Source organism: Pezoporus occidentalis, unplaced genomic scaffold (genome assembly GCF_034315485.1).
Source record: "Pezoporus occidentalis ecotype Australia unplaced genomic scaffold, CSIRO_AGI_Poc_V1 ctg115, whole genome shotgun sequence".
Classification (NCBI taxonomy): domain Eukaryota; kingdom Metazoa; phylum Chordata; class Aves; order Psittaciformes; family Psittacidae; genus Pezoporus; species Pezoporus occidentalis.
Genome location: NW_026912940.1, coordinates 2,493,814 through 2,507,750, shown reverse-complemented (window position 1 = coordinate 2,507,750; position 13,937 = coordinate 2,493,814). Strand labels below are relative to the sequence as shown.

The window sequence follows — 13,937 nt, the reverse complement described above, 5'->3', positions numbered from 1 at the left end:
TATTATCCAAGGAATTATTTCCACATGTTGGTACTTTTGAAGGGTTGTGGATTATTTACTGGAAAATACATGGTGCTTTTATTACAAAGATACATTTACGCCTTACAAGCTTTAATTATGTTTCAAAACCATACTTTGAGGTGAGGTATTTATATTTTAGACTGAAGATTCATAGTGTGGGGTAAGATAATTTACTTTAAGCTGTATCATCAATTAGTACCACTCTGGACTAACACTCTGCAGTCCAGACTCCTCTTTTCTAATACTTCTTTAACCAACAGCACAGGCAGGTTACATGGTTCCCAATTCCTAGGCAGAAGTGAGAAATGCAATTTACACCTCTTCTGTGCAAGTGCCAAGAGACATTTATATCTGAGAAACTCAGCTCAAGAAAACAATGCAAAAAGATCCGTGCATCTTTTTTGATAAAGGTTTTACAAAATGTTTTGGTGAAACACAAAGAGCCTGAAACAACAAAATAATTATCCACCTTTTGGCTTTCACCACTGCAGTGTTTTCAAGGAGGCAATGGATCTCATTTTGCTTTCAGGAAGCCTAAACCCTGGAAATACTTACACTGGAGTAGACTTAAAACTGTGTACAGAGAATCTGCCCCTAATATGCTTCATGAATAGGGAAATTATTTTTGGACTATATGATGCTCTGATGGAATTCCACTACCTGAGTAGGATTTGCTGGCATTTCAAGTCTCCACCGGCTAAGTGCAGAGAGAAGCAATTCATCCAATGTCGAAAATCAAGACTGCATTTCTGAAATTCTCCAAGATGGAAAATAATCTCTTTTGTAGCAAAGTTCTACATTACAGTTTAACAGACAATAAAGTGAATGCCATGTAGAAGAACATACCATAATCAAAACTCTAACTACTTTTATGTAGTGTTAAAAAGATCCAACAGAAGCCCTGAAAAATCCAGTGTTGTTTTGTAGCCCATACTCAGGTACCTGATCACTCCACAGCCAGTGCAGTACTGTTTTAATTCAGAGCATGGTATTGTGCGTACATTAGCCAAGTAAAATATTTTGAACTATGGACTTCTTTCATCACAACCCTTGGCAGACTGTATTCATAATCTCTTACTTGCAAGCATGTGTGCAAGTGAAGCAAACTTCCCCCATGCAGCCAAGATAACATCCTCATCAAAGACCTTCACTACAATCAAAACCATGTTAGACTGGGTCCTTCCCTGAAGGTTTGATTGTCTAACATACAATATAGCAATCTGGAAAAACTGAAGTGGAGAATGGAAATACCCAATGGACAGAGTCAGACACACTGACACCCCAACAGCTCACTAAATAAGGAAACCAACTTCTTGGATAAATGTTGGCACATGGAAGTTAAATAAAGTATCAGTGCTGAGAGTGATTTGTTGTGCAAGGAAATTAAAAAGAAAGGGGTAACAAATGCATTCTTTATGTCATCTGGGAAATAAGCATACACTTCATTAAACTTTCTAGGTTAAGGTAGCCAATATTTAGAATAATGAGGAAGATGGAATAGTCTTCATTGAAAATGAACATTAAAAATTGGAATATTAAGAGTATGAAGGTATCCTGTAGGGACAGACTGGTTCTCTGCCTCTTCTGTCATCATGGGGCACATACATTTATCTCAGGGATCTCTTCCCTGACCCATCTCTTGTAGTACAGAAGAAATCATTATAGACAAGAGGTACCAAGTTTCTGCTAATATCTGTCAGCTTCAGCTTTTTTTCTGCCAATCTCACCTCCAGGAGAGCGTTTAGCAGAATACTGTACCTCAGGCTACAAGAACTGAAAATAGGAAACTGCTAATGATGTGTAATTGATGGGACATCAGAGGTTGCCAAAAGCAAATGTTATCTGCCAAATGTGTAACTTTATTCACTTCAGCTCTCTTTATCCCAGGCATAAGTTTGATACCATCTGCCTAACATCTTCTGTTTTACTGCTCAAGGACAATTTTAAAGCTCTGAAATGCCAGACTCTGTAGTCTAATAAACTGCAGAACAAGGACGCATCGAAGCCATTTACTCTAAACAAGAATTTGAGGTGGGGGGAGAGAAGTGTATCTTGATAATCCTATCACACTCATACCTTGTCTAAAGACATTTAATAAAAAAAACTCAATCTTCCAAGTTATTATTTGTGTAAGTAGAAAACTATGGCTAGAGTCTTCAATGTGGTGATGCTGGAACTGCTCGACAACAAACTAAACCATGCTGCTAAATCAAAATATGAGAACTAGGGAGAAAGAAGTATAAAGTATTTCATAAAAGGAAGTTTTCTTTCCAATTCTATTTCCTCACTTTAACGATTTAACACTGAAACACTGAGGGAGGGAGGAGTGGGAGGGGAAAAATCCTCTTTAATAGAAGTTGAGGATGCCATTCCCCCCAAAATCCCAGCAACTGGAATGGAAAATTTCAACCCTACTGAAAATGCCTTTTCCCAATTTCCACTTTGATACAGAATCATCAGCAAAAATAGCTTTATGAAACATTCTACTGTCCATGATTTATCATTTCCTGATGTAAAAAGTTAGGCTGGAATCTGACTTGTCTACAGCAGCACAAACAGAACATTAGTTACCAAGTTTCATACACAATAAAAACAACCAAAGAAAACAGCATGTTCCATTTGATCCTATTTGAAGGATTTCTGTCTTTTATTAAGGCAATTCTGTATCAATTTTCTGTCTTGATTCCTGTAAATATGTTTTCCATATACACAATCCACTTGAATTAGCTTAAAAGGCAAATTTCATCAGGGTACTATTTTAGAACTCTAGAGGTACAATATTAGTAGAACTCTTGAGTTCTAATTGCTTCTCCTACCACCAGATTTAAAATGTATATATCTATTCTAGGTTTCATACACTTTGAGACAAAGATTAATAAAGATTTCCAAACCAGAGAGACACTGATCTCACCCTCGGAAAGCCTGCTTTTTAAGAAGCACTCAGCAGAATTCCACGCACATATCTTCCCAAACATCTTTACCACAGTACCGTCTGCTGTAAGAAGCCAACCACAAATCCAGTGCCACAAATTCTCCCTAAGTCCACCACCTTCCAGCTAACCTGGGTGAGCAGTATTGAAAACAGAAGGCTGAAAAGAGCTTATTAAATCAAGATTTCCAGCATAAACCCTTTGATGCAGCATTGTTTCAGTAGCAGCAGCAATGCACTACACACACTCCCTTCTTACTGGTCCTTCCTGAAGAGGAAGTGGTTCCAAGTTCAGAATGACCTCACCAATTAAGAAGGTTTTGCTACTTAATATGCTTACAGTGACTTGAATCTCAGGAAGCCAAAACATACTGCAAACCCACCACGACCAATCTCCATTTTATTCATGACAAAACACAGTGGTTTGGCAATACTAAACGACATGCCCATGACAAGACACTCTGTGAGAATCAGGAACGCTACACTGGAGTAACAGCTGGTAAGATTTACTTTCAAGACACTGGTAAGAACTGAAGTACTGAAAATCTGAACACTTGTACAAAACTAACCCACGGGCTTCACTGAGTTAGTAGCCATGACTTCTGAACTGAGCTTTACCATTTGTTCACCACCTTCCTTTCCTCTGTCCCCTCTTGTGAATTGGATTCTCATCAGGGAAAAGAGGCCCAGAAATCTGACGCAGCTTGCTGAAGACGGCCTAGCCAGGCCCCAGTGTCCTGCAGGACAACCTACAGTTTTTAATGCAAGCTACGTATTTTGGAATTAGTATTCATGTACTGGCTACTAATAAAATCTAAAGTATTTGTAACTTGTGACGGCTGCTACTGAAGAAAGCAGGTGTCTGAGTTGCAGTTTCTTTTTAAACATAATCAAACCACGCAAAACTTGATAAAATACCACGCAAAACTTGATGAAATACAACAACTTCCATGCACCGAAGCAAATAAAAGGATTAAAACTATGTCCCTACATGCCTTTTCTGAGCACATCACAGTACCTTTCATGCTTCATTCTTATTGCCAGCTGGACTGTGTGTTTCAGTAGAGCCTTGCACAGAATAGGCAATTTGAACTTCTGCCTTTAGTCACAATCTAGAAATACTTGGTCTGTGAAAATACTACAAAGTGTTAATACTTTAGGAACTGACTTCTGATGTCAACACCCCAACTATAAGTGCATTATTTCCAACCTTTAGTGACAATGTTAACAATCAAATTCATGAGCCTGTGAACTAAAACCCCTACAAACACAAAATAATCCACGTGACAGTGTTTCACTCTTTCATTTCTGCATGAAAACTAAAGCACAGTGTGACTGGGGTGAAACTGTAAGCAATGTTTGTAACAGCTCAGACATCATTTCAAGATTTCATATCAAAGCAAAAGCTGATTTTAGGAGTAATGTGTGGTTGTTAGCAGTGTTTCACATACAGGTAAGGAATTTTAAATGGTCATTTAAAACGTAAAGCTAATTAATCAAACTTACAAAGCAGGAATAGTTTATTGTGGATTTTCTAATGCCACTGAGATGGGATTCCCTTCTGACAGGCTATATTGAAGGAATAATTTTTAATAAGATTTTAATAATGGCTGTAGCTAGCTTCATCCTAAAGATGTTTTTAGCACCCACACTGCCTAGATGAGCACAGATTTTTATCCTGCTCAAAAGGTAGCTTTTAATCCAAGAAGATGCCTTCAAAGTCAAAAGCTAACACATGTAACTGTCCACATAAACATGAATCCAGGCTGACACAATCTGCTTTGGAGGTATCCACATTTCACAATGATGGCTAAGTGTCTGTAAGACAGGCAAAGGCCTTAATGTACTGGAGTTCTAAACTTTCTGACTTGTCAAGTTGTTACACTGTGAAATTAAACTCAGGCTCTGCCTCCATGTGAGCATCTCTGTTATGGAAGTAACTGGCACATTCTGAGTCAGATTCTCAGACCAAACAGCGGTTTTCAGTCAGGTATTAACACCTGCATCCAAATTGTGAACTGTGACCCTCCCTCTTCAAATCTTGTCTTCAGAAGATGGGGCATTTTGCAGCCCTGATGGCTTGAGCACACGCTTAACACCACAGTCTGATACAAAAACCAGAACTCTCAGTCTTCAAGGGATCAAACAGTACCAGCATGCTTACTTCCCTGATCATTCACAGCTTGACTTACAGATCGCTGTAGTCACTAACAGAGCAGAGAATGAATGCTGAGCTTCTAGATGATGTTCAGCATTGCAATGAAATTTTTACAGCCCAACTGCCTTTTACTTGAAAACTAATTTAAAATGTGATTTTTCATGCCATTTTTTCTTAATGTGTGGTAGTAATTAACTTGCTTTAAGTTGCCTAACATTCTCCCAACATGGTAAATAATAAGTGCTACCCAACTGCAATGCACATGACGGGCTGATTAACTTCCTTGGGTAACCGTTCTCTCACACAGTAGAACATTTCTCCTCTACAATTCAGAGGACCTCTGAGGTTCCGATAAAAACTTTTGCCCTTTCCTCCTGCACCAGCCAGTTCTACCCAGAGTTTGGAAGGATTCATGAACTTCTGAACAGACCCTGCATTTCAGCTTAAAAGCACAGAGGAAGGCCTTGTTACTTGTGGACGTCAAGGAGGGAACAATGCGAGTGAGAACCCATCTTTCTGCTTTAACCCCCCTCTCACTTCTGACGTCCTGACACAACAGCCCACTGGGAAGGTGACATGGGGAGAGAGATATGCCAAACTTGTAGGCGGCTAGAAATTCGTTCCTCAGAGCGACCTCTACAAAATAAAATAGCAATAAAACATCTGCCAACCTTCAAGCTATGGTCTCTATGAAACAACAGTGCCCAAATCTCCAAATCACTTCCATGTAAGCACCTGCAATGCTGGCAAACGTGCATGTGATAAAAACCTATAGTGTATTTAGTACATGCAGATTACTATGAATCTCCTTTCTTTCTTGTCTGCAGTCTTCTCCTGCCGATTCCTCCAGGAGTATAGATTATCCTTGTGTTTTTCCTATGCTTTTCTGTGCACCTACTGCTTTACATCTCCCTCCCTCTCTCATACACCTTTTACCCCTGCATTCTCATTCTACTCCAACTTTGCCTCCATTTCTCTGCCTCACAAACCTGCTTTCTTTTTATTTCTGATCCTCTGAAGATCTCTCACTTTATTCTTCCCACTAAGCCCTACAATAACCTCCTCTCCCCAGTAAAATCTTTCCCTTTTTCTACCTACACATTGTGGGATTGCTCACCCTTTTACCGCACAAGAGTGTCCGTGAAGTCTGTTTAGGAAAGGAAGACAAGGAGCACTCTTCTCTCCAGGATAGGCAGTTACTTGGTACATTATGTTCTCCCCCAAGAGGAGCTTCTCAAGAGGAATTTCTCTGGCAGGGTCACAAAGCAGGCTCACAATAGCTTTTCCCTGGCTGCACAGGAACTGCTTTGATGGTAATTGACTCTCTCCTCCAGGCAGAGTACCAAAGTGCAAAGCTAATCAAGGCTTCCCTGGAATTTGGACTTGGTTGCCCAAGCTAGAACAATAGTGGTGATGTTAAACAGGTTTGATAATGGCTCCTATTTTAACTTCTGCCTTTATTTTTTAGAGCTGCCTGTCACTTGGCATTACCGTGCTTGCTGACCAACTCCCTGCGTTTCTGCAGCTGTATTCCTCTACAGATTCCTTCAACACCTTCACTGCAAGCTCTGTGGGGCAGGATGATTCCTGCACTATTTGCACATCCCAGTACAGTGGAGGCCAAGGCCGCTTCAATGCTCTAATACACAGCATCAAAACCTTGGGTCTGATCACAGAACAAGGGTGACAGTATTGGCAGGAAATGAGACCTTTCCTTGCTGCCCAAAGCCTGCCTACTGCCTTGCATCAGACAGAGCAAAAAAGCAAAATGGGCAGGATGTGTGCAAGGAAGGAGTTGAAACAGTGCCCAAGTGAATGGAAAGTATCCAGATGGCTGTGGTAACTCACACGATGGGAGTCAAATCAAAACAAAATGAAAACAAAACCATATGCCATGTACCCTTTCTCTCCCTGCATTTCTCCTGGCTGTTGCCCCAGGTCTTTCTAACAGTGCAGATAATAGTATGTTTACTCAATTATATGTATGTCATGAATAACAATAACCCCTCTTTTACATTAGAGATCATGGATTACTATTATTCATGTAACAAAGAATGTAATATGTAACACAAAATTATGTTAAGGGTCAAGGCAGTGTAAGGGTCTACTAGGGAAGTTATACTTCTTCATTAAATCCTTCTTTTGATCTGGTATGCTGTATACTTATAAAAGAGAATATTAACTTTACATGTCTATGTTGCTATATGCTATAGAAATATCTACTCACAACCTGCTTGTATCTCAGGGGGAGTATTCAAAAGCATCATGGCAGTGGCAGCATCAATGTCAGGATCTGGAAAAATCAACCAATAAATACATTATTTACAACTGGGCTAGTCTTCTTGCCCCCGTTGCTAAACTACAGGCTCAACCAAATCTCTGCAGTGAAGAGGTATGAGTTCATTATTCAGAGGGCTCCTTAATCACATGTTGAATTTACCCCCAAACTTGCATGCGATCCCATTGCTACTATCAAGCAGAGTGTAGTGATGAATGTCACCAAATTATACTCATGTGTGCATGATACCTTTACTCTTAGCCTCATGAATTCACTCTTTAATTCTGTGGAGAGTATTTACATTGCATTACAAAGGATCTGTGAAAATAAGTGCAACATCACAATTTAGAAGGAGCACAGAGGGATGAGCTGACAGTGGAGTGGGAAAGCATATGGAACACCTACACCTGAGCCGGTGCAGAAGACAGCACTCAGTCATTTTGATTTGTCGACAGGGACTTCAGCGATGTTTGACAAAGTGTTGGAAGCCAAACTGCTACAGTTAAGGGGAAATTAAAAAAAGAAACTAGGATTCCACTGAAGCACTGACTTACTTGCAACCTTATCCATTGTCACTTAAATATAAGCAAAAATCATCAGCTGGCTGCTGCTATTCTTAAATGGGTTTCCGAATCCGTCACAAACAGTCGGTTGACAGATGGTAAGTTACAGAGACAGAACAAAATATGATTCTTTTATAACTATATTCACTTGCTTCACACACAGCAGCTCGGCTCCTATGGAAATGTAGGTAGCTATGACAACAGTAAACAACCCACAACAGCCACTGAATAAGCTGAAAAGAACATCTGCCCCAGCAAAGCGTCCCAGCTGCCCTGCGGCGCAACTTGCTAATCGTGCAGTGATGCCGTGTGACAGAAAAAGCCGCCTATGCCATGTACAAATAAATGAAGTGTGCAATTGAAGCAGACATAAAAACGCACACCCTGGCCGACTGCTGCCTCTGTGCCACTAAACTGAATGAGTAATGAGTATGCATTTGTTGTTTGGGAGGTGGCTTTTTTCAGCTTGACAGTATTTATAATAAATTACATACCAAAAAAAAATCGATTTACTACTAACAGCTTCATGGCACTTTGTTTTAGCTATTATGTCACAAAATTACTTTTCACTGTTAAAAATATATGCATATTGTACCTTTATATGTTTCAAATCTATTTCCAGTAATGTGATGTGGTATAGAGCCCATCAATTTACTAGCAATACAACAGAGAAGATTTTAGTATCTGCTTAAGTGAATCAGAAATTTAGTCCACTGATTAAGAAAGGGATTTTTGTTAATTTATGTACTACTTTTCTGTGAATAGCTGGAAACACACTTCTAACGGCTACTCATATTTAACTGCCAAAACAGTAAATAGAGCAACAGTGCAGAGGGTGTAAAACTAAAAAGCTGAAGCAACAGCAGACTAAATTAGTATAAAAGGTACCCACAAACAGGAAGGCAGGTGCTTAACTGTTTCCTGGACAGGCCAGTATATCCTCTTTCAAAAGTCACCAGCAGACTACTACAAAAAGCAGCTTTACCAACTTACACTCATCTTCAAATCCTTAGAGCAGTCTTCCAGTACCTAAAGGGGGCCTACAAGAAAGCTGGAGAGGGACTTTCTACAAGGGCATGTAGCGACAGGACAAGGGGGGAATGGCTTCAAATTGAAAGAAGGTAGGTTCAAATTAGGTATTAGGAAGAAATTTTTCACCACAACATTGGTGAGGCACTGGAACAGGTCGCATAGAGAAGTTGTGAATGCCCCACCCCTGGCAATGTTCAAGCTCTAGTGGAAAGTGTTCCTGCTTATGGCAGGGGGGTTGGAACTAGGTGATTTGTGAGGTCCCTTCCAACCCTAACCATTGTATGATTCTATGACATGATTATTGAAGATACATCAAAGGCAGTATTCCTGTTGCAAGCATCTATGCTGAAAGTGCCACTTCCAAACAGCTTCACTCCAGAACACATGCCGAACACATGCCATGTTGCAGGACTGGGTGCACATACTACACAGCAGGAGTTTCCCTGTAGTCAAACTGAAGACGGATATTGTATCTAACACTGAAAAGCAAGACAAAAAGCAAAGAAGCCTGAGAAATAAAGCCAAACCAAACCAGAATTCTTCCATCTCTTTCATACTCTAAAATCAGAAGATTGTTAGCAAATGAATTTACTGTATCATAATTCATGCAGCCAACTTCAGCATTTGTTTATCAGCTGTTCCTGGATTTAGTTTTCTTGTTTTACTTTAAATATGGTCCCACCACTGGGTAACACTGTAGCATGTTAATTTTGCTCTTTAAAGAACAAAAGGACACAACCAGAAAAGCATGTTTCCTGCTGACTGGGCTTTGTTTGTGTAACAAACCAAGTGCTTTGAGATAAAATCAATGCAACCAGTTTATCTGGAAAGGTGCAGTCTCAGTCTTCGGATCACTAATGGTACTACCATGTTTCTGTGATGACTTCACAATACAAACACCAGCTCTTTAAACACAGGATTGTATCCACAGCAGCAGTTTCCAAAGCACAACCATGATTCAAAGCCCATCCACACCTGCTATGGTGTCTGTTTCTACTGGGGTATTCCTGAAGAAACCAGACAGATATTCCAGAATGCCTTGGCAGAGGTAAGAGGGCTTGGAGACACACACTCAGGGTCGTGTCAGTAGGATCCAGGACAATGTGCTTTGGGTTGTCCCTCTACAGGGAGAAAAGTAAAAGGAGGGACTGGGTTCACAAGAAAGACAAGGCTGAGGGCCAGCAGCCAGAGTCCACAGGAAGAGATGTAATGTTTGAGGGAAGACAAAGGCCAGTTCATTATTGCATAGTGTTTACAATTTGGAGGTGTTCTCCTGAGATGGATGTCAAGAAGAAGAAGTAGTCACGAGGAGCAGCACTGAAGAGCGCCTTTGCTTGGACTGGCATTTCCTGCTTAGAGTCCTGGTACCCACCAGTGCCCCAGTGCTGACAGCCCTTTCCACACAGCTGGTGCTTTTGTTAACTCTCTTCATGTGTATCTTCTCACTTCTAGCAACAAGGGCTGACCTTGCATGGATCCAGACTGGTAAGTGAATCCTCTCCCTTCTATCTGCCTCCCTGTGCTCATGAAGCAGTGAATTTCATAACTAAGAATTCTGCCCTACCTGAAGCCTGCGATCAACACTGAGGCTCCTGAAGTTATTAACAGGGGTGGTTAGCGAAAAGTGATTGCAGGAATTTCCTTTCCCTAGGAAACTAGGTTACAAGTCTTCTTGCCTACACACAAAGTTTCGGAATTTAGAAAATTAAGTTTTTAAATGAAGGCATTCTGGTTTCTTTTTGCTAATTAAAGTGGTGAAATGACTGCACACACAAACTGTATGATCACTTTTTTGCTAGTTGAAAGCATAAGATGCCCAGCTTTGCCAGTGAAAGACAAAATTAAGGAACAACAAAGAAAATGAAGGATTTTGAGAGTTGTATGAAGAAGAAAGAGTATGTCAAAGCCTCAAACAGGCAACATTGGAGAGTGACAAAAAAGCAGCAACAAAAATTGCCAGCAGGCGCAGCCCTAACAGATGACTGCTGTCTAGATGCTTGGTGCTTTATGCTACAATCTGAAGTTTCAGTGCTCGGTCCCTCATCCATGAAGTATCCTTCACATGGTGTCAGAAAAGGCCTGGAAGCAACCGTAAGCACTTACAAGAGCTCCTAAGGCATGAAAGCATACATCCCAATGCAGTTCAAAGCCAACAACGGGCAAGAACTTCACCAGAGCTGCAGCACCTCCCCTTGCAGCGTGAGCCTGTGATATTTGCCAGCATTGCTTTCAAAGACAAAACTTCTTTTGATGAAGATGATACCAACAAAGGGTAAGTCACAAACCTCATGGCACGTCTCTTCACTTCATTTTAGATTCAAGCCCCTGTTCAGCACAGTGTTCAAAAGCGAACAGCAAACTGGTAAACAGCGTCTAGCTTTTTCACTGAGGAACTAACCTACAATTTATCGCTCTGTGGAATTACGATCTAGCGCATATTGTCAAGACATGCATAGAGCCAAACTTCACTCAGCACATTACCTGTAGATCAGAATATGCCTGGCACAGACTTATGAAGAAGCAAAAGAGTAGGCATGAAATATTTTGGCAAGAGATAACATACAAACATTCAGCAATGCAGAAGGTAACCCTCAGGTAGCAGACTGTTTAGAACTGACAAAAATACTTTAAACAGGTACGTGAGAAAGCTGGATGTGACAGCAGTTGTATTACTCTGATCTCTGATCTGAGTACATTTCAGAGAGAGACGAAGTGTCTTAAAATCATTGGTATTATTTTGATATTTAATTTCAAGCTTTGATCTTATTTCAATGAATGCTTGAAATCCATTCCCATCCAACTAAATGGTAATAAAAATTAGGATAACAGAGTCCCCCTTTATTTTGCTAGAGGGTATTTATTTTTACTGCTATACTGTAAGGTTTTAAAGAAAATAGCTTTTGAAGCAGTTCAAAGCAACCATGGCCTGAATTTTCCAGCACAGATGCCTAGAGAAAGGCACTTAAGATGCACATTTAGGTACTACTAAAATGTTACTGCCAACTGACAAAAAAAAATAGTTAGTAAATAAACTGCACCATCTGTACACTACAACCATTGCCATGTTACCTCATCAGGAGGGAATTTATAAGATCTTCTTCAATTTAAAGTTACTACATCTAAAATACAACTATTTTTGTAAAGGATTTAATTTCACTTCACCATTCAGTATGTCAGTTTTTGGCTCCTTCCGCACCAGCATCCACCACTGGTTTGTTTTCCACTTTAATGCTCTACTGTAACTTGAATGCACAGAACTTATTTCCACTGTTCTCAGAAGTCCATTTAATTCATTTTCTACAAGATTCCTGCCTCAATTCCTAGCACAGCTGATTCCTACTCACTGTTCTGTGATCTGATTTTTTGATGTTTCCAGTTTTCAGCAGTAGGATAATATTGCAAAAGCATCACTATGCCTCCCCCCTTTTACCTTTGGGTTTACTAAACTGCAACAGAGCAAATAGCAGCTTTAACTTCTTAACTTTTCTTTTAATACATGTGCCTTTTCACCTCCCACATCATTATGGTTAACCTTGGTATGAGTCAGGTTAGGTCAAAGACACAGAGAATAATTAATATCGAGAAGGTTCCCCCGCCCCTCTACCCCCCCCCCCTTTTCTTTTTCTTTTCTATTTTTAATTTATTTTGACTGATGACAGAATAAGAACATGGCTGTTAAAATAAAACTGCAATGCGCCAGACAGAAGAAATACCTGAAGAGAACTGTAAGTACTGTAACTCTGTCAAACTCCTTGGTGTAGGATGCCACCGAGTCCACTTCTGAAGTATTCAAATAAGGTTGAGAAGAGCTCTTAAAATCAACAGAATACTTGTGGAAGTGTACAGTAAATCAGTAGGATTCAGAACCAAGATCTTGGGAAGAAACGAGAAGTTACATTCACACCTCAACAACAGTGCATGAAAGACCAAGCATGAGAATTCTGGAAGCTATATAATAGAGGCCAGGAGAAAGCAATTTCACTAGCAATACAAAACTGGTCGGGCAGTCACGGTGGTTCTCCCACTTCTTTGAAAGTATCTAGTATGAGATACAGAAGAAGAAAGGTACAGGTCTGAACAAACCAGACAGTTTTCCTGGTTTTGAAGTTCATTTCCAGCACTGCCAAATAAACCATGGCACAAATTATTCTGAGGTCTTATTTAGAAAAACACAGATCATTTGTAACAGAAGCCTTCTTCCTGCTCCTCTAGTTTAAATCGTCATGATGTACAATTTCCATTCTCTAACAATACCATTTTATCACCTGAAAAACTGTATAAGCAGTTACAACTTGTATTCTTGTTTAAATATTACCTCTAATAAAAAGAATCGTAGGAGAAAGAGTTAACAGAAGGTCATGCACGAACTTGAAGAGGTTCATCTATCATTTGGAAAGTTGTATGAAACCAAAATGCATAATCCTAACTTTTCATCTCAGTAGTAAAGATTAAGATCAGTTAACTGCTAAAATAAAGACTTACAACATCAATATGTATTTTACCAGTGCAAGATAAAAATCTTGTAAAAGACAGCTGACTAAAGAAGTGAGATATCCATCTTATACATAAAAATGGCGTATTATAATACATTCTCTGCTTAAAAACAGGACAGAGATGTTTGCTTTGGTTTTGTTCCTCTATTTTTAAAGTATTTTTTCAATAGGTGTATCACAGAATCATAGAATAATTAGGGTTGGAAAGGACCTTAAGATCATCAAGTTCCAACCCCACTGCTATGGGCAGGGACACCTTACGCTAAATCATATCACCCAAGGCCTCGTCCAACCTGGTCTTGAACACCGCCAGGGATGGAGCATTCACAACCTCCCTGGGCAACCCATTCCAGTGCCTCACCACCCTAACAGGAAAGAATTTCCTCCTTATATCCAATCTAAACTTCCCCTGCTTAAGTTTTAACCCGTTACCCCTTGTCCTATCACTACAGCCCCTAATGAA

General features: G+C 39.9%; 1 protein-coding gene across 9 annotated transcripts in view; it reads right to left on the bottom strand.

The window, feature by feature from the left end:
- The window catches only part of FOXN3 (forkhead box N3), a 216,955-nt gene that overhangs the window by 20,596 nt on the left and 182,422 nt on the right, over window positions 1–13,937 (bottom strand). For 5 of the 9 annotated variants that reach the window (XM_062638632.1, XM_062638641.1, XM_062638623.1 and 2 more), the window contains exon 5: window positions 7,336–7,401. The exons of 2 other annotated variants lie outside the window; for them this stretch is intronic. In XM_062638632.1, coding sequence (XP_062494616.1) covers window positions 7,336–7,401 — 66 coding nt within the window. The remainder of the gene's footprint in view (window positions 1–7,335; window positions 7,402–13,937) is intronic. 2 more of the 9 variants (XM_062638656.1, XM_062638671.1) reach the window with 1 other exon arrangement.